General features: G+C 42.8%; 2 protein-coding genes and 1 long non-coding RNA gene across 3 annotated transcripts; 1 reads left to right on the top strand and 2 right to left on the bottom strand.

Annotated features, from left to right (window-relative positions):
- The first annotated feature begins 470 nt into the window (after positions 1 to 470).
- Positions 471 to 2,156, top strand: LOC146220153 (uncharacterized). Its single transcript, XR_014751072.1, has 3 exons — positions 471 to 718; positions 962 to 1,037; positions 1,201 to 2,156. It is a non-coding gene; the product is annotated as an uncharacterized LOC146220153 (long non-coding RNA).
- A 13,833-nt stretch (positions 2,157 to 15,989) lies between these two features.
- On the bottom strand, positions 15,990 to 18,666 carry sdf2l1 (stromal cell-derived factor 2-like 1). Its single transcript, XM_084694554.1, has 3 exons — positions 18,405 to 18,666; positions 17,505 to 17,701; positions 15,990 to 17,368 (listed from the first exon to the last, which is right to left on the bottom strand). Exons 1-3 carry the CDS (start codon positions 18,634 to 18,636, stop codon positions 17,090 to 17,092), a joined length of 708 nt encoding a protein of 235 aa, XP_084550680.1. The 5' UTR covers positions 18,637 to 18,666; the 3' UTR covers positions 15,990 to 17,089.
- A 372-nt stretch (positions 18,667 to 19,038) lies between these two features.
- Positions 19,039 to 20,510, bottom strand: LOC146220151 (uncharacterized). Its single transcript, XM_084694553.1, has 2 exons — positions 19,671 to 20,510; positions 19,039 to 19,283 (listed from the first exon to the last, which is right to left on the bottom strand). The coding sequence occupies exons 1-2, from the start codon at positions 20,235 to 20,237 to the stop codon at positions 19,077 to 19,079; spliced, it is 774 nt and encodes a 257-aa protein (XP_084550679.1). The 5' UTR covers positions 20,238 to 20,510; the 3' UTR covers positions 19,039 to 19,076.
- Positions 20,511 to 20,513: the final 3 nt, after the last annotated feature.

The following is a 20,513-nucleotide window of genomic DNA, read 5'->3' as shown; positions in this document are numbered from 1 at the left end:
TGGGGGGGGGGGTCAGGTGAGGCTGCTGGGGGGGTTCAGGATGAGGCTGCTGGGGGGGATCAGGATGAGGCTGCTGGGGGGGGTCAGGATGAGGCTGCTTAACAGTTTGTTTTGATCTTTGTTTGTGTTTCATAAAGTTTTACATTTAAATTGTTCTTCTTTTAGCAGATGCTTTTATCCGTGTCGTTTTATTAGAAAAGTTTAAACGATTTGTAACATCACAGAAAATCTGATTGAAAACCAATGTCACAGTGATCTTTAATTAAAACAAACAACCACAGAATAATATTCAATTGACATAAATGCAATATCGTTATGATATAGCAGACCCATGTGAAACTATAGCATAACAGCTTTTTGACATCTCACAGGAAGACTCTAGCAGTGTGATGTCAGTGTTATGCCAAAGAATACCACTATGACATCACAAATAACCAACATGACACCAAAACTAAGCTGGCAGCCAGGAATCGTTCCACCTACTATAGTCATCACAGACAAGCATTGAGACACCACATTGGACAGTACCATTATGATTTCACAATCACGCCCACTGACAAACAAGGTAAACCATAATGCCATTATAAAAACACATTATTGCAACCCTCTGGGCATGTTCTGATTGAAATATTATGGAATATTAGGACACTGTAAATTAAGTGCAATTGACGCAAATAATTTTACAAGTATACAAGGAGGAAATATCAACATAACACATGTAATTGTTTTGTGTTTCCACAACAAACATTTTTGCATTTAAAGTTTATACTATTACAAAAGGCTGCTTATAAGCAAGTAAACCAGTAGCTTTAGTTGGAAGGCTGGATTTCAGGTATGCTCCATTCTAACACAATCTCTCTCCCTCTCTCTTCCACTTTTTCTCTCTCACTCTCTTGTTCCCCCTCTCCCTCTCTGTCTCTCTCCCCCCCTCCCTCTCTCTCTCTGGCGCCACGTTGCCCAGGGTAACCTGAGCCACCCAGCATTCCACGCGGTGACATCTGGGTATTCTACGGTTGCTGACCCCTTGGGGGTCAAAGGTCATTTTTGGGAGGAGGAGAGTGAGGGCTAGTTTGGGGGAGGAGGGCCTTCTCTAGGGAAGAAGGGTACAAAGACATGAGGGTAACTGGAGGGGGGAGGGGGAGGGAGGGGGGGTGACGTAATTATTTTAGAATCGACTCAGTTTCTTTCTTTGTGATACAGTGTTATATGAAGAGCAGGCAGATGATGCTAGCAGAGTTGAGACAGGGGGAGGAAGAGGAGGAGGCAAAAGGAAAGGTTTGTGTGTGATGTGTATGTGTGTGTATATAGCACACACCTCCCATGCATGTGTACAAAACAAACCGCAGCTCTTAGTGATTGGTCAGATTTACCGAAATGATGTAATGTGTAAGGCAAGAGTATTTCTACCATGTCAAACCGTCTTCAGATTAAGAGTTTTATCTGGTTTCTGACTCCTTTGACAATAACACACTTTACACACATGGAGACCCTTCAGATAGTGTTAGTATGTGTGTAGGGTGTGTGTCTATAGGATGTGTGTGTGTGCTTTATACCTTCCTGTGGGTCAGTTCACTGCTGTTTACAGTGTGGCTTGCACACCTATTATAGACCATGTAAACAAGGGCTTAATGCATCATAAAACTAACAGAAATGAAGACTTTAGGGGTCAGTCATGTGTGAGTCTTAAACCCAACCTGGGGGAGAGTGTGTAAGTGAAGTGTGTCTGTGCACATGTGTGTGTCTGACTGTGTGTGTGTGTGTGTGTGTGGGCACACATCTGCCAGAGGTGTGTCACATGTTAGCATGTGGCTGGTCAGGTGACCGGCGTGGGGGCAAAGGAAAGACCAACAGAAATGTTTTGTCAACATTCTTTCGGTTCTCATTGGCTTAAAAGAACAGTTTGACAAGTTGACACCTGATTGACACAATGACGCCAACATTGTTGATTTTGACCACACTAAGAGAGACTCGTTCAGAGCTTGTAGGACAGGTTTGTTTCAAAACTAACATCACACAACGACAAATACATATGGGCCTACATATGACACTCTGCGCTACAAACAGGAGTAATGCTTGTGAATCCCAAATCCTCAGCTGAATACAAATGCATGTATCTGAGGTCAAATGTTCCCTGGGAGCAGGTGGGACTCTGGGCTGTGAGCCAGGACCAGAGCCCTAGCCTGCTGACAGCCCGGCCTTGGCCCACCAACACTCTGACCAGAGCCCACAGAATGGATGGCTGTGTGTGTGTGATGGACAGTTGGTTTACTTTGCTTAGCTTTCCAAAGATTTTCTAACCACAGTTATTCATATTACTCTTAGCTAACAACGGAGAATACGAAAACACTTCCAGTGTAATCACATTGCAAATAAACTAACATAAATCTATCACTGATTAACGTCAAATGTATTTATGCTGTGTATAAATAGTTATTGCTGATATAATAATTTTTCAAAAACATGTATTTGTTATTTCATTTTTTATTTGTCTTAGTATGTCCCTCGGAATCTATTAGTTTTTATTTGGTTATTAATGAGCTGTAACCTAATAAAGACTCCCCAAATCCTTTAATTCATAACTTCCTGCAGCGTCATGCAGTGAGGAAGTGACAACACAGGCTGGGCATTCATTCAGAGTCAAGTGTGATTGCTTGATCCCGTTTGGTTTGAAGTCGACCCTCTGGACGCTTTTTTTCATTTGATTACTTTATTAAGCTGTCATCTCGTTTCCATCAGTTTATTAGAGAAAGCTCAGGTGATTTTTAATTCATATTGAATTATATTCAGAGTAAGGCCCTGCTTGCAACGTCTGTCATTTACCGGTATGCGATTGCACAAGTACTTATACTATATATTAACTTCGGCAAACAAGTTTCTAGTCTCTTGACACGCCTTACTTTCAGGAGCTGTTTCTTCCTAAGTAGAATGTGTTTTGTAACCTGTAAAAACAACGCTTCGTTATGTGAACAGCAAAGCAAGTAAGCCTATGATTACATCTTTGGTGGAGTTGACAAATGGTGATGATATAGCATATCAACAGAATTAGACCGGGGGCCTCATGACTAAATATGGGCATTTACACCACCTTCCTCTGTCCCACATACCTCGCTCTGTGATTTATTCCTTCTGCCCCGCCCCCGTTCTACACTTCAGCCACACAGGCTGCTCACGCGCGCCCGTTCAAACTCCTATCCCGTGCGCGTGCACACAGACGAACATTCCTTACATAGCGTTTCAAACACATAACAGGCTGGTTTAATCTGTATTTAGAGGAGAGGGTGAGCTCGGAAGCAAGTTTTTGTATGAAAGTCAGTGGGAGAGCGGGAGAGATACCGAAGGCGCAGATAGAAGTGTCCCCTCTTTCGCTCCTCTCGCAGTTTTCGGAATTTATTCTGCCCGACATCAAACGTTCTCCGCCGATTAGCTGCACAATCAGGTCCCCGCAGAACCGGGAGGGGGGAGTGTGGTAGCGAAAGGCGGGTTCTTTTCCGCTGGACAATGCCATTAGTTCAGCACCATTGGTCAGGAATGCCAGATTTCACAGCCCGCTGCCCTACTCTGAGCGTAAACCAAAGCGCCTTCATCACGCCAGTCCCCTACCCCAGCTCTGTACCCCTGCTACCCTACCCCAGCTCTGTACCCCTGCTACCCTACCCCAGCTCTGTACCCCTGCTACCCTACCCCAGCTCTCCACCCCTGCTACCCTACCCCAGCTCTGTACCCCTGCTACCCTAACCCAGCTCTCCACCCCTGCTACCCTACCCCAGCTCTCCACCCCTGCTACCCTACCCCAGCTCTCCACCCCTGCTACCCTACCCCAGCTCTCCACCCCTGCTACCCTACCCCAGCTCTCCACCCCTGCTACCCTACCCCAGCTACATGAGTTGCATATACGAAAAAACGTCCATTGTCAGGGCATTTGTTTAGCCTAACAAACTGGTTACCAGGGTTACCATGACACTAGTATAGGCGAATGCTGAAAAGGTCTCCCAGCCTTGCCCGCACCGTTTTCTGGTGAAGTCTGAAATATGTGTAGCCTATGTATTGGTGTATTAATAACATTGAATTTGTCGTGCGTACGTGGATACATAGATAGGCTATATCTTGTGCTAATTACACGGAGTACAAATGTGCATGCTCACTTCTGATGGTTTGGAGGTCAGGAAGTGATTACATTAATTTATGTTCTATCCCATGGAACAGTAAATTCATAGATAATTTCTCTCCTTGTAGGCTATTCTGTAGATCGAATACAATATATGTGGATTTACACAAACGCACAAATCCAGGGGATATAGAGTAGTAGAGAATAGCTTTTCTGGCAAAGTTTAATAGAGAAGTTAAATGACTATCTCGCAACCTCCACGCGAGTAATCAGAAATTTGTGAATGGAAGACAGAATGTAGATTCATTGTTAAAAGAAAACTATACGGTGACGTTCCTTGGTACGCGACCAATCCTAGAGGTGATAAGATAGTTAAAGACCGATAGATTCAACCAATGGCTCGTCACGCGGCAAAGACTAGCGCAGAAACGGGCCAATTGGAAACTGGCATGCAAATAAGGAATTTGCCTCAGCAAGAGCTGAATGTCAACTAGTCAAAGATGGAGTCCAGAGCTTGGAGGCCGTGAGGGTTGGCCATGGACGAAATGCAATTTCTATTTTGGAGACAATGCATGCGACAGCCTGCCATGCTTGGTGGAACAACTTAACGCTGCAATGGATGTTCGTTTGGGGAATACGCCGGATAAATGCAGAACATTTACCTGCTATCACATAAACAACTTTTGCTCATTTTCTCGTTCTCCTTTTCTGTCTTCCAAGGATTGTCCCTCCCATGGCCAGGTACCATTCATGAACTGAGGAGCTCATCTCCGTGTGAGTAGCATCCTTGTGAGTGGGGGAAATGGCGGGAGCTCGCGGCGATACCGGGATGTTGGTTCGGGTATTCAGGATAGGGAGGGGTACGCACTCGGCTGAAGTAGTTTAAAATATTTTGTGTGTGTGTGTGTGTGTGTGTGTTGGCCCGCGCTGTGATACAGGGGCAGAGAAAGGGGTGTGATTGACAAGTGAATGTACATGCATTATGTGTGAACGCAGAGGTGGTCATGACTATTGACGTGTAAGGGTTATGTCAAGTATGAGGTTCATTCTTGTACCTATGTATTCTTACAACACTAAGATATAACTGTTCATTGAAAGCCCCGTGTAGCCTCTGTTGAAGGCTGGCGGGGCAGAAGATTCCCATTTTCGAATGAAATGTTGCCTTTTTTTACACGAATTAAAACTATTCCTGTTGGGCCTTTTTGGTGGATGTCTTCTTATTAGACAAAGATTGTCTGTAAGTTGGCAGGAGTCCGTTTTTCAGCCCCTAAATGCATTATACAGTCACGGTATCCAAATAGTTGATTTGGAGTTATTGACACGGTAATGCTGTAGGTGATTAGCTTATTGCAACCCCTGAAATTGGAAAATTGTCTCAAAACAGTTTGCTGTACTTATTCATGAGGTGGATGTAATTACGCCTCTAAAGGACTTAGAAATTGTTGGTGGTCCACGGTCTGAAGTCAACGTGCGGCTAATTATTTTAATGGAAGGTTACAAAGAGTTTACATGTAGACACAGTCTGAAGTGTGAATTGATTACAAAATGTCTTGAACCTAAATATAAGTTCTGCAACTCTGAAGGTTCACTTTGGCGGCGACGTTTTTGTGTGATTCAAACCTCATCTGAACATTGGAAATAACAACCCGCCCCCGCCCCTTCCTCTATAAAACGAGGAGGGTTTCAAATTGCCACTTTGGCCAAGGGGACAAGAATAGTACGTATTAAATGAAGGTTTCTGGTATTGTATCGCGGAATGTGCTCTTTGCCCCACATAGCATATGCTGACCCCTCCCTCATTTCCTATGTCTGGTGTTTGCAGTTTTTACCTGACTCAAACATAAAAATTGTTTCAACTTTTATTTAGAAAAAATAGGCTATATATTTTTTCTTCGCTTTTTGACGTTTTATGTACGTTGCTTGGAATTGTATAGTTAGCTGCATTCCTGTTTAATGTATTGGTCCATTTCGGAACAATGTGACTAAAGTAGACAATTGAAGATAAGATGATTAACAGGTTAAACGTCTATTTGCAACATATCAGACTTCAACTATTCGACGCGCTTTCTCAACAAATTCAAGCACACACTGCCCTAAATATGATTATTTTCGACCTTTCGTTTCCATTCCTTCTTTTTCAACGAGTAGGTGTTATTTTCATACATTGTGTCAGATGTTCGCCAAAGGCCCATAACCGGCTATTAAAATCAAATCAAAACTAAGATGGCAGTGTTAGATGACACGTGCAATTGTACGTGTGAAATTTAAATTCTAGCAAATTAAAGGTAGCATATAGGCAGTAATCCCATACTGTCAAAATGTGTTAGGACTGTTAATATAGTTGACGGCCTGCATTCAGGGATTTGGAAATATATTCAATGGATTTAACGAGACCGCATAAATGTTGTTGTCCAAAGCCCTTTTTCTGTTGTACTACTGTGAAATCAGATGAGCAGTGCAATATTAAAAGGGCATTGGTTGACATAAAAGACCCCCACCCTTAATCTTCACCCTCCACCCCCAACTTCCTGAACTCCTCTCTTCTGGATGGATACGACACCTTATCTCCGCTTACACAAATTAGGTTATCACATAAAGGAAAGAAAAACCAAGTTGATTGTGTGTTATACGGTTAATTGTGACAGCCTTTAACGATGCATTGGGCCGATATACATGAAACATATGTAGAAATATAATTATCAAGTAATTTATGCATCTAAATGTGGAAGGAGGAAGGTTCAACCCTCCATAGGTCGTGTTTAGACCTAGTTCGACATTTAGATTAAAAACTGTTAACGGATTTAGTTTAAAAATGAAAGTAGGCCTATATATCATGTCCTCTTTGTTGAATTAGGCCTACATAATATGTTGCCTTTTGGCCATTGTGACACAATGAAGTGGGACTTTTTTCTGGAGAAATTTGTGTTTGTTATGTGTGTCTGGTGTGCGCGCGTGAATGAGTGTGTGTGTGGTTGTGTGGTTGTGTATGCGAGCACTCCGGTTAGCCGTGAGCAGAGGTCAGCTGCTTTGACGATGTTGCACTACTGTTCCATCCGCTGAAGCAGTGCAATAGTATTGTCATAGCATTCGGCCTTCGCCAGAGCCTCGCTGGAGGCGGATGCTGTCACGTATGGACGAAGGGGTGTATGGAGCGTTTGCACGGTTCTGCTGTGGGCCTCTTGTGTTGAACACGTCTCCCGCCTCCGAGACCAGCCTGCTTAACGTATCGAAACTCAGGCACAAATCCAGCCAAATGTCATAAGTTTACTGATGTTTCTATCTTAATGCTTCCGCCTGCGTTGTGAATCTAGCCTATTCTACACTTTGCATAGCTACTCCCATGACACCAACACCGTGCTGTAAAATCAGTCAATGGACTTGTTTTCAACCAAACTTGCTTCTTCTTTTTTTTTTACTGTAGTAGATAGGGCCTCTATTGACCACGCCTCCAAAAAAAGAACATTTTGTTCGACAGAACTTCAGAGGTCGTCTTCGTTTGCATTGGAAACCACGTGTCAGATAAAGTAACATTCAAACAATGCTTTGAAGTCAGTTTCACAACTTTTCACACGTTTTGAAAATAGTGTAATATACACATTGGTTTAACCCAAACCACTGAGCCTCGTGGTGCTTTCTTGTATTGGTAAGGGGTTAGATTTAGGCAAGCTAAAATGTACTTTCCTAGAAAAAGGACATCGTTGTTTACCACAGTTGTGCTAGAAATGGCAGATTCACAGCAAATAAAGGAACTACCTGTTATTACCTAGACCTAAAAGCCTAGTAAATTCTCTGTAGAACTAAATATAAAATAACAGTTTTGCAGGCATATTAGGCTAGGCCCAAACTGATTTGACTGATACTCAAATCAATAGAACAAATTGAAGTTATAGGCTACAATTTAAGACGTTATATGTCCACAAATGGGATTGGTATACTAAAATAATTTCATACTCAATTAATCATGAAACAAATATTTGTCAAAATGTCTGCTGTTGGCTATTTATGTTGGAACATGGACAAATAGGCCCACCAAAAAGTACCAGTGAAGAAACAGTCATGTTGTCACAAAAGATATTGTTATTTATGCACTAAAACAACTTCCCACAAGGATGGTAACAGAAGAAGAACTGATTCTGCCATTTTTCAGTTGACCAATAACACTGTTTTGTTGCAGTTACGGGTATGACATAAATCAAAGAATTTTCCGGCTATTCGTTTTTGTCTCTCTCGAACTTTGTAAAAAAAAAAAAAAAAGCATATATATAATTTTTTTTAAAGTACTACCTAATTTTTCTTCCCCGCGGATCCCATCCTCTGCTTGTAAGCCTCAGCAGTGTGGGTGGGGAAGGGGCTCCATGTTAGTGGCAGGTCACATGGGGGAGGGGGTGTCCTCTGAGGAATGCAGAGGGCAGGTCCTGCTCTGGAACAGGGAGGAGGGGAACCTCCTTGGGATACGTTTCATCCCTGCTGTAGACTGCTGCTTGCTGTGGCCAGAGGGGTTAGTTGCCTGTGTGTGTGTTCGTGTGTGTGTGTTTGTGTGGGAGTTTGTGTGTGTGTTCGTTTGTGTTAGTGTGTGTGTATGTGTGTGTTAGTGTGTGTGTGTGACGAACGCTCTAGGCAGCCCAATTCCCTATGTATACGCTCACTCCTTACTCAGTGTTGTTTACAATATGGCGCCATGAGTTTATGTGCAAAATAGGGTGAGATCCTTGGGTACGATCATGAGTGTGCAGTTGATAGACTACTGCATGTAGATTTGTCAGTGAGTCAGATGTGTCTGTGCTGGTGTTGATGTAGCCCTGGATCACAGGCTGGCTGGCTGGCTGGCTGGCTGGCTGCAGCCGTTCGGCCCTAGGCCAGGTTTTGTTGACACGGCCACTGGGTTGATGTTACCGGTAGAACGTGAAGGATTATTAGGGCGGGAGTTTAGGGCGGGTAAAATATTTGTAGTCTGTTTTCCAGGAGTCCACTATAAAAACTGCAAGTAGGAGCTTGTCCTTGCATGAATGCTGGCAGGCAAATACCAGAATATATGATATTTAAGTCATGAAGCCAATTGGATGTAACTGAATAGACCTGGAACTGCTTTCCCTTGACCACTCCAGCCAGTGGTGGTGTTTATCACATCCTAGAAATCCATTTAGGAGCAATGCTAATGATTGTTCTAAGGATTATTTGTTGTTTTTCTTACTGGACAATGTATCAGTTGGTCTGACATTATGGAAAAACAACTATATTTCAGTGACGTGATTAGAGTATCCTCAAACAGGAGCATAAAACAAAAAGAAACTCTAGGATAGGTCTATGTTGCCTTGAATCAGAGACTGGATGTTTTCGGAACATTGCTGGGGCCCCTTCGAAATTCTAAGAAAAAAGGCACTGCGGAATTTCTCACATCTGTGGTCTCCAAAGTCTATGGTTTTAATGGGGGTCAAAGTTCACTGTTTCTGCCACTGAAAATAATAGTGCCTCATTGGAAGCTGTTTCTGTTTAAAATGACCCTAGAGGCTGGTGGTACGTTTCCTTATTCTTGATAAATGGAAACAACGTGAAGACTATGGATTTTCAGCTCGAATGTCCCTCAGAAACACTGCATTGAAAACCTCTATCGCTATTCTGTGGCTCGTCTGTTCTGATTGATTTAATAGGCCAGATAAGGTGAATTATTGTAAACCTACAGCAGCTTTAAGTCACTTCTTACCCACGTAGGCTTTAAATATTTGGGTTTTGCTATGCCTGTTTGGCTGCAATTGACAAGTGTGCTTGATTATTTAGGTGGATACTAAGTGGTTATAAACTGAAACTAAAATTGTTTGTTATAATATCCATTTCTTTAAATTTGAGATTTTGAAAAGCTCAATTTTGAATAAATGCATCCCCCTCCTTTTCTCCCTCTCTCTCTCCCCCCCCCCTCCCTCTCTCCCTCCCTGCCTCCGTCTTTCTCCCTCCCTCTGTCTCTCTCCCTCCCTCCCTCTCAGGAAACCATGTGCACCAAGCGTGTTCAGTACGACATACGACTGCTGGATATTAATAGTCCAGACAGGATCAAACAGAAATCTTTTTAAATAAGACAATGTGGTTGACTGTAGAATTTGACAGGCAAGAAGCAGGAATGGTGGTTGATTGGTTTGTGCCTGAGTGGGACTCATTGCGTTTTTACAAGTGTTAAACAGGAGGACGGGACACTTCTGCCAGGCTGTATGCTCGGCGTCGTATGAAAGCTAGTAGGTCTATTGATTTCGGTCTTTACATGTTTTCTCAGAAATGTCGGATAAGCTGTCACTTGTCAGCTGTGATTAGGTGTTCTGTGTTCTGAAACTGGAGGTTGTGTTAGCGATAACACACAGCCGGTGGTGGAACTGCTATCTGATGGGTGCTTTAAGAAATCAGGAAGAAGAAAACAGAGGATTGATAAACAGAGAAGACAGAAAACAGAACAAATGTTTGAACTGGGATACTCAGAGCCCTGTGTGCCCAGAGCTGCTGAGAGTTTGGAATTCACACGACGTCAGCAACCCTGCCACGTGACCAGAGCCCTCGCAGCCCTCGCAGGAGACGGCCCGTCTAATTGGACATTCTTTTCTCAAAATCCGCAGGTATGTTGTGTGCCTTAATATTCACCTCTACGTTGGTCGCCATGTTAGTCTCCTGCTTGTCCTCGAGGCTGCTGGTGTGGTGCTCATACCATCATATACACATTTGATGCCTTGCAGACGTGACCCTATCAATATTGCCTCTGCTTTGAGTGTTAACAGAGCAGTGCAATATTGCTTATAGGGTCTCGACTTCAGGGAAGGTCCTCTGGGCGGCTCCTGCCTTGTTTTCCTGGTATTGAGTTATTGTTAGTTGTTTTTGAAGGTTGTTTAATTAAGTATTTAATTTAAAAGCAAAGACTTAACAACTTTTGCAGGCCATAAGTTTGTTGTAGTCTTGCTCTGTGTTTTTATAAAGAAAACCAGATGCATGATGATGCAGTGTGAGTTAAGCTGACACATCGCCACACCAGCACCATGTATACTAAACATGGAAACCCTGTGAAATAATTCATTAGAAGCTTTATCAAAAAGCAGTGAAAGACAATCAAATGAAAAATATGAATTGTTCATGGAAGGTTATTCCAGTGCATCTCACAAATCTACAAGGACCTGCGTTACATTGTGTCAATTAACTTGTTCATTGTGTTGTTGGTCTTGAACTATTTTTTGTCTATGTGAAATGTATTTTACTATAAGAGTTCGTAATGATGGAAATTATTCTAAGTATACTTCTGACAAAGAGTATTTTAAATTTAAAAACCTTCAGGAAGAGTTGTATATTGTAAGTTTCAATAGAACTCATTTATTGCCATACCCAATTGTTATTAAGCATGTGTAAAAAATCACATTAATTCGGAACCATATAGTTGCCTAATCATAGGAATGTATGGTCATTAAGCAAGTGTAAAATCTGTTTCAGATTATTGTGTATATACTGTCATAGATAGAGGAGGGGATTGTGTCTACATCATTTAGTGATTAAATGTAATTTTAAGTAGTTTGAGGTGCCACATCTAGTTGATATGGTGGCAGTGAGCTATGGGCCTTGAGGTTGTGTGGGCAGGAATCAGGATCATTCTATCAATGTAAGAAAATGCAGCATCTATTAAATTAGAGCTATACCCCCACCACTCCTCCACCCCTGCTCTGTAATATCACATTCACAACATCCTAAATGGAGAATTGATTTCAGCCATTGAGACTGTGTTGGTTGCAGTGCAAGGGTCTCTGTAAGCCTGACAGCTGCTGCGCTGCTGCTGTCCTGCCTGCTGGGGTGCAGCTCTGGGGGGGCAGGGTGGGGGCCTGGAGGCTGGGGGCCTGGAGGCTGGGGGCCTGGAGGCTGGGGGCCTGGAGGCTGGGGGCCTGGAGGCTGGGGGCCTGGAGGCTGGGGGCCTGGAGGCCTGGAGGCTGGGGGCCTGGAGGCTGGGGGCCTGGAGGCTGGGGGCCTGGAGGCTGGGGGCCTGGAGGCTGGGGGCCTTCAGGACGGGGGCCTAGAGAACCTTCCCTCAGAGAACCGGATGCTCTCTGCCTGGCACTCTTTCCCTGTTGCACTACTGTGGAAGCTGCAGCTAGCAGTGCAATAATGAAAGGGCATCAGTCAGCTGGGATAGTTCACCGCAGACGCAGGAACTGAGAGCAGACAGAGCTTTCCCCTCCTGAGGAAATACATAAACAGTGTACAGGTACCAAATCTGTGTGATGCAATGTGTTAAGTGATATCCTGTGGGTGACAAATAAAACGTTTTTTTTTCTGCTAAATATTTCCGTTTGGGCTCGATTTATTTGAAAACTGTTAATGAATGCTTGTTTTGAATTGAGAGCTTTTATTAATAGAAATACGTGATTTTGTTTGTGTTAGAAAGAAATCTAGAGTTTGATTTTAACGGTCCCCATAAACTTCACAAATGACATCAATCTCAGAAGACGGTTTTAGCCACTAAGGCGAAGTGCTCAAGTTGAACCAACAATTTTGAACTTATCAGGTATGCTCGTAGGTGGTGATTAAAATCGTTTTTACAATATTATTTGTGTACCCAGTTTGTGTTGTCTGTGAAGTTAATGCATCTGACTGATTTTAGGCCTACCATCTGAGTAATAGATTCCGAACAAAAAAATAGCCTACATTCATTTCAGTGCTCTATAAACCGGTCCAGTTTCATTGATGTACCTACTACCCTTATGTTAGAAAGACATCATTCACCTTACGATAGTGTTAAAACAACTAATAAAACTGGATATTAAAACGCAAGTTAATTTAAAAATCCCTTCCGCTCCCAGACTTCCTATTCAGACTTGGTGCCTCCTCGTGGGTGGTCCCAGTAGCAGCATTTACATTTCCTTTCCGCTTTCACGCGGCGCTACAAACGCTGCTGCCACTCTGTTTTATGCAAGTCCCCCATTCATCCCCCTACGTCACCATTTGCTCATACTGTGTGATGACGAGGTGGCGACAGTGGCCCTCAAACACACACACACACAACCGCTAACAGCTAGCCCCAGCATATGGACCTAGACAAACCCAATGTTTGCTTTCCTTGACCTGATGGTTTTAAGATATGACTGGTCAGTTGATAGAAGTGGAAATGTTGGACCTTTCAAAAGGGCCCTATCGCCATTTATGGAAGAAAGGATACATTTTGAAAGAAGTAGGCTATTAAATACAAAAACCTAGGCCTACACAATTTAATGTTTTTGTTTTGATTGATCATGCTACATTAACGCATGGATCAACAAGGTTTTGTTTATAGGCTTGGCCTACTTGTGTGTCAGGCGTCATGAGGATCTTTGGACGCTTGGCTTCGGTTATTTTGCTGTTTTAGACCAATACGGTAAAATGCATTCCTCTCATTCTCTGAGATGACAAGCACATGCACAAGGCAGGGCTCCCAAGTGTCACGCATTCGCCGTGAGACTCACGCATTTCGACAATTTCTCACGCAACACTTTTTATTTCCCACGCATTTCCACCAATTCTCACTCTGAGAAGTAAGGGTTTACTTGTCCCGCTATATACAATAAATGGACGAAGCGCAGACATAGGCTACTGAGGGAAGATGTCTGCCGAAATGATGAGTTGTCTCGAGTTATACAGTTAAATGCAATCAAAAAACATCCCCCCCCCCCCTTTGTTAAACAAGTAACCATGGCAGCCGATCTTTATCTCGAATAGCCTCATTTGACAATGCACGCTAACAAAACCTTTTCATCACCAAATAAAAACGTAGCACGTAGGCTACATTACAGCACAAACAAACCATAATAATTATAAAACGCTTTCGATTTGTATGTAACCTATACATGCACAGCCTGTAGCCTACGTGAACAGCCTGCAAGAGTAGATCCATACCGACTGTTAATGTATAGCCTGTCTATCTGATGACGGGGACAAAAAGCCGTAGTGAAATGTGATTTAGTCAAGGGTTTAGGGTACCTGCAATCTCACAACCATGTTGCCGTTTGAACAATCATGCTAAATTAAATTAACAATTGTGTTTGTGTAAATGTCCAAAACACAACGCGCTTGAAACAGGCCTATTAAATATTAACAGGACTTGTAGGCCTTCCGTAGGCTATAGTAGCAAGGCAGGGATGCAGACACATTCAGCCTCACTGGTCCATGGGTGGACCGTTCGCTGGGGGTTGTCGCCATCTTTCGGATTATATGCGTAAATGCCAGTGCCAGAAACGACCGATTTTGGAGACACTATTGCAAGGGTCTTCAACCTTCCTGGACAGCTAGGCCTACCTTTTTGTACAAAACCCAGTTGCAAATAACCTGATCAAACAGCTAATTATTAGAATCGGGTGTGCTGAAGTAGCATAGCCTACACGCCTATATTAGTAGTTCTTCAGAAACTTTTGACTCCTGCAGCCTAATGGTAATAGTCTACAGGTTGTCAACCTTACTGCAAGACTGCACAGTTTTATATCCTACCTAGAAAATACTCTACATATAATATAGGCTACTGGGATGAGTCAATCAGTTAAAGCTTTGAAATGAAGGCTAAATAAAGCATTCTTAGAAAACGTTAATTTATATTTTTCATTTTATAACAGCGTAAAAAAACGTAAAGACGAATAGGCCTATCTAAGAATAAGAAAAGGCCTACAAGCTTAAATAAAATTAGGCCTATACAAAAATATAAAAACATAACATTAAAATAATACCCTATTCCACAGTGGTTGAAACCCATCGTTTATGCAATAGGAATGGATTAAGTAAAGTTAATAGTGTGTAAACATTCAATTTTATGTTAATTGTTTAATTTTTAAACGAAGAATGCCGCCCAAACTGAGCGGGCTGAGGTGGCTTTAACTGCACCTTCATTTGTTAAATCACAAAATTGTTAAATTAGTTTAAATATGATGTCAACTATATACATTTTAAATACATTCTATTCTGTTAATTATGCATATGCTTAGTAATATTATTATTATAGCTTACAAACTAATCTATCCAGAAAGGTCTGCAATAATTATTAACAACATTAGCAGGGTAGGCTACTCAAAAATTTGCCCACCACAATTTAACAAACCGCCATTTCAAAAACAGATTATTCCGTCACGATTAACGAAGTGGAAGACGTCGGACTAAAAACAATTCCATTCGTCGATTGACTAGGATATAATGCTCACGCTTTACTTTTATTTACTACCCATTTGACATTCAAAGTGTTACTTTTTGTTCCTTGATATTGGTTAAATTGGTAAATAATATTCATCATGTTCACGTTCCTATCTGTATCCCTGATCTGGAAACATATATAGGCCTAATCGTTTGGAGAACACCTTTGGTTCATTGGATGTAAATTAAGTTTTCTTCTGTTGTGAGTTTTCAACAGTAGAGATTGAGATGAGCCGAGCAGGAACGTAACATGACGTCTGGGATAGGCCGGTGTGTTAATTTGACTTTAATTGTAATGTTTATATTGGTTACTGGATTAAATTATCTTCAGTAGTTTCTCCTCCCTTTATCCTAGATCTGAAGACGTATTGTCATGCATTCGGCTACATTAGGATATAGACTTCGTCACATTTGGTTATGCTGTAACCAAATGCTCAATAGTGGAGATTAAGGAGATGAGCCTATAGGGGATTTAAGCTGTAATACAATAGCTGACACCTTCAGGTCGCCACAAATGCATTAGTCTTGGGGTGAAGTTGATGTCTTGATTTCAACGGTGCAGTGTTCTGTATTACTACTTTCAGTCGCTAGAAGGCACTAGTGGACACTTCATCACCAGTTCACAGGTGAATTCACTATGTTGGAAACAAAACGATCTTACATGAAAAATAAACGACGTTACAGCAGTGTATGTACTTATGAATCAACCGATACGACAGGAAAATAACCGACAACCCAAGTATTTATTGTGCTCAAAAGTCTCAAAATAACCAGATACCAGAAAACCTTCATATGTCAATTATTTTGCTAATAATTGAAGACATATAGAGAACACGTGTTCAAATTCCAGTTACACCCCCCCCCCCCCCCATATGGACACAATTGCGATATATACCAGTCAATCAGTTGATAAATCCGACGTCGATTTGTAAGTGCCACGCTTGAAAGCCCTTTTTGTAGTCAAAATTGCGTGTGTGTGTGTTTGGATTTTGGAAGTTTAAAGTGTGATCTGATTATTAAGTGACTGTTGCTCTTAATAGTATGACCTGCAAGTGCCATCTCATGGAAAGAAGTTAACTATTCCAAACTAAGGCTGTGCCACTTATGCTTTAAGAACCACAGAGGGCAAAACTACAACATCTACAGATTTTAAAATATAAATGATCTTTCCTCCTTTATACAAATAAACCAAATGATCTCTCCAAAACAAACATGGTGTGACACAAAACCTAATGTAAAATTCAGAACCCAAGGCGAAAACACACAAGCATAGAGGAACAATCAGAATGGGTTGGTGTTAACGTGTGGTCCAGGGACATCAGTTCTGTGTTCATCCAGGCGTGGAATGATGTAGTTGCTCTTATAAGGGAGTGATGTGGGATCAGGGGTGTGTCTGGATTTAAGACAGAACTGCTCTCAGGTGTTGATCTCTCCATGGAAGAATAAACATTTCCTGCAACACTCAATACTAATGCTTTTTTGTTTTTATCTGTGAATAGTGGAACACTACAGTACTGTTGATGACATTTGACCATTATGCAAGCGCAAAAGTAAGGTTTTAAAAAAGTGTTCAAGAGTTTTGAACAATATCAAGCAACAACGTACTAAACTAACAAAATTCAAACTTGTGTAAAATGTCCATCAATTCGTCTCATTGCACATTGCCAGCCAATGCACCGAACCAGACGAGTTTAAACATAATCACTGCAGGAGCTGCTCATTCATCACGTGTCTCTTGCATCACATTCTAGTTCAGCTGACAACCGCCGTGTTCCCCTGTCATCCCATCCTCCCTTACTGATTGGGCCGCATGGGATGATGTCATCACAGCTCATCGTGGCGCGCGGGCTCCTGGCTGGGCTGGATGAACACGCCCTCCATGACGCGCCAGTAGTTGTGCTGGTTGGGCGTTGCCATGGCGTGCACCTCCCGCTGCCCGCGGATGGGGTGTCCGTACTGCTCCCCCGTGATGCTCAGGTACACGCTGGTGCCCGTGTGCTTGAAGCGCACCGTGTCGTCACGCTCCCACACCTCCCCGCTGCACTGGACCGCCCACACGTCCAGATCATCCCCCTCGCCGTTCTCCCCGAACGCACTCACCTCCTGGAGACGGGCGCCGGGGACCCCCACACACGGCGAGAGAACATGCGTTTATCATGGGAAGGTGCCAGGCTCAAGTGTACGTGTTGTTTTGGGATTGGGAAGTATGGGATTAACATAGAAAGTGTGTGTGTTGTACCTGGTTGTTGGACAGTGGGGAGCTGAAGTGGTGAGAGTGCAGGTTGCGTCCTGTCTGCATGTGGGTGATGCGGATGGCCTGCCCACATTTGATGGGTGTTCCTCGTAGGCATGTCCCATTAGGCCTGCCACGGATCCTCCAGTAACTGTTAGCATCCTCTGCACTCTCCACACCTGTCACAGACTGCTGCCCGCTGCCTACAGACAAGGAAATAACCCAAGACAAGTCCATCAACAATTCTGGGTTACCTCTACTTTAAACAGGGTAAAGATCTCAAAGCAAAAATGAACGGTGTTCAGGATCAATCTGGTTATGTATAACTGGTTTACAGAACCTACCATACACATTTCTTTACGGGAGAAAAACAACACTGACCTATAATGTCTCAAAATACACTACACTCAATAAAAATAATGACATGATATGCGGTTCTTTCTGCACGACTACAATGCACCTGCCCCGGAAGTTGTGGCCCTCTTGGGAAACGAGCCTACGATTTGCATTCAGGGCGGTTGTAACATTACAAGGGCAGATCAAAACTAGATATTTGAGAGGTGTACTCGGGGTTGAGACGTCACGTATTTGCCATTTCTTCTGACGTTGGATTTAAGAAACAAAGGAAGAAGAAACATCAAATCCCCTCGAACATCCGTCACATCCTTACCTTACAGTTCCGAGCTCAAATCTAGTTTGCAAAATGAAGTGTGCAATGCAATAAATGGCACTCTACTAGACTAGCCAAACCGGTTAAGACGAAGTTCAAATAGCCTACACATCCATAGCTAGCCACTTTGCTAGCTAGCTTGCTGAGGTATATTTTCTGTATCTGCAAACACTTCAGACAACGTTTAATACAACATGATCTTAAAAGAAAATGGTCAACTGGAACTGGTTATTTACCTGAGCCGTATTTGACATCATGGGAATGTAGACGAACGTTGTGTCTCGTGTTCAGCAATTTTACAAGTGAACCGCATGTGACATAGTCGTACTCTGGTTCTCTACCCTCGGAATTTGACCACAAAAGCAGTACACAGAATGATTTGAAGAGGACACGGATAGCGTGGATTAATCTCATTGTTATGTCTCTCGACACATAATCGTGTGTGAGGATGTATAGCTTGATTTCCATCCACTTTCAAACATTAGTGGTGACGTTAACCAATCACAACATGACAAGTCCTAGAACACGGAAGCAAAGAACACATGCTGCTCGTGGATTGGTTCAAGCGTGACGTCATGCATTTAGCAAAGACAGGAAGTCCGAAATAACCTATTTGTGATCTGAGGTTTGTAATATTAAAGGTGATAAAAAAGGTATCGCATTTCATTGAGCAATTCTGATAAGATTGTGCATTAACTGTTATACAGTCAAATTTAATTTCCAACTAAGTTACAAATGTACTGAGTTATTGAGACTACAGCAGATTTTGACCAGAACACATTTCATCCAGCAGCCTTTTGAAGCCTATCATTAGCCAATCACTTGAATCAATGAACACCATGTACCCAATTGAGAAACAAACAAACAAAATGCTTATTGACATTTATTGCTTATCCGATAGCCTAATGTCAACTCTGGCCAGATCTGCCATCGTTTGGCAGTGGGGTGACGATCATCCCCAGTTTCTGAGACAGGGCTATCTCTCTCCTGGTCTGGCGGTTGAGGCTGGACAGCGCGCCCAGCAGAATCGCCCTCAGAGAGTCGGTACCACGCCTGGTGCTGTCGCTCCCACCACGCGCAATGGAACTGCACCTGGGAGGCGTTTGTCTGAGTCTCTGGCAAGAGAAATATGAACATAATAGTCGTTGGTGTTTCGTTGTGTGAAAGTTGTCAGAACAACAAAATCCTTACAGACGTACTACTCTCTCTGTCTCTCTGTGTGTGTGTGTTTGTGTGTCAAGGCCGTAGCCATGGAGTCAACATTGGGGACATATTACATTTTGATAATTTCGGACAGCGTGCGTGGTTGCCTGTCGTAGAGTAGCACATGTATATTTGTATATCAATATATTGGGGGGGGGGGGGGGGGGGGGGAATCTGGACCAGATTTTAATATTGGGGGGGGGGATGTGTCCCCAATATGTATTATGATTACGGCCTTGGGTGTGTGCGCAAGTTTATCTTCCATAGAGGGAGAGAGCGAGTAAGAGACCTACACTTACCATGACGTCGGCGCGCAGATTCGTTGTGACATGATAGAATTCGTCAAAGGCAATCTTATTTAGACATTTTACGATATTGTTATGTGTACAATCTTTACTACATCCAAATTCATCATGTTGCTCAACCTGCATGTCAGATGACGTCTGCTGGTTTTGTAAGATGTCGCTCACACTGCAAAGTGTAGGCCTTGCGATAAAGGAGGGTTCGTCTGACTTACAGACCGGAGAGGTAACTATTTCCGTGGGAATTTCAACAGTGCTATTGGGCTTGACAACAAGCAGCGAGCTCCCATCTGCCTTCTTTGCCTGTACAATTTTTAAAAGGACTTTGGAAATGACATTTTCCAGCTCCTTATATGTTCCTCTTTTCTCTAAGAAAGTTTTGAATTGTTCACACAGATACGTCGCCATTGCATCACTCGGACCGGAGTTTGACGCCTGTCCTTGGGCAGGGAAGCCAGAGGCCCGGCTCACAAGCACCACGTCCTCCAAGGAATTGGTCCACTCTTCAGTCAGCTTTAAGCGCCGGAAGAGGTCACATTCTGACTCAGTAAGGTGATGAGCCATGAAGGACTCTCCACGGCTGTTTGTTCGGAGATCTGATATTCCCGTGGCCTCCAAAAGCCTTTGACGGGACTCACAGATTCCAGGTGTTGTGAAGCTCCACTGATGTATTCTAGATTTATTTTTCCGTTTAATTGTAACGTCAAGCGCAAACAGAGCGTGTGGTTTCTATTTCGGTGATTTAACAATGCTCAGCAATCGAATGTCATTGTGAAACAATCTCAGAAGTAGAACGCATACATCGTCAATACATTCAACATTCTCTTATAAATCGCAATG

Source organism: Hypomesus nipponensis, chromosome 28, assembly GCF_054491055.1.
Source record: "Hypomesus nipponensis isolate SF chromosome 28, ASM5449105v1, whole genome shotgun sequence".
In the NCBI taxonomy this organism is placed as follows: Eukaryota; Metazoa; Chordata; class Actinopteri; order Osmeriformes; family Osmeridae; genus Hypomesus; species Hypomesus nipponensis.
The sequence above is the reverse complement of the archived record's forward strand: the minus strand, read 5'-3'. Positions and strand labels throughout refer to the sequence as shown.

Coding starts and splice junctions, on each gene's coding strand:
- sdf2l1 (XM_084694554.1), bottom strand. CDS start 18,636: ATGGAAATCAAGCTATACATCCTCACACACGATTATGTGTCGAGAGAC. Junction 17,702..18,404: donor TGATGTCAAATACGGCTCAG/GTAAATAACCAG, acceptor CCTTGTCTGTAG/GCAGCGGGCAGCAGTCTGTG. Junction 17,369..17,504: donor CCCCACTGTCCAACAACCAG/GTACAACACACA, acceptor GCCCGTCTCCAG/GAGGTGAGTGCGTTCGGGGA.
- LOC146220151 (XM_084694553.1), bottom strand. CDS start 20,237: ATGGCTCATCACCTTACTGAGTCAGAATGTGACCTCTTCCGGCGCTTA. Junction 19,284..19,670: donor ATCTGCGCGCCGACGTCATG/GTAAGTGTAGGT, acceptor TTCTCTTGCCAG/AGACTCAGACAAACGCCTCC.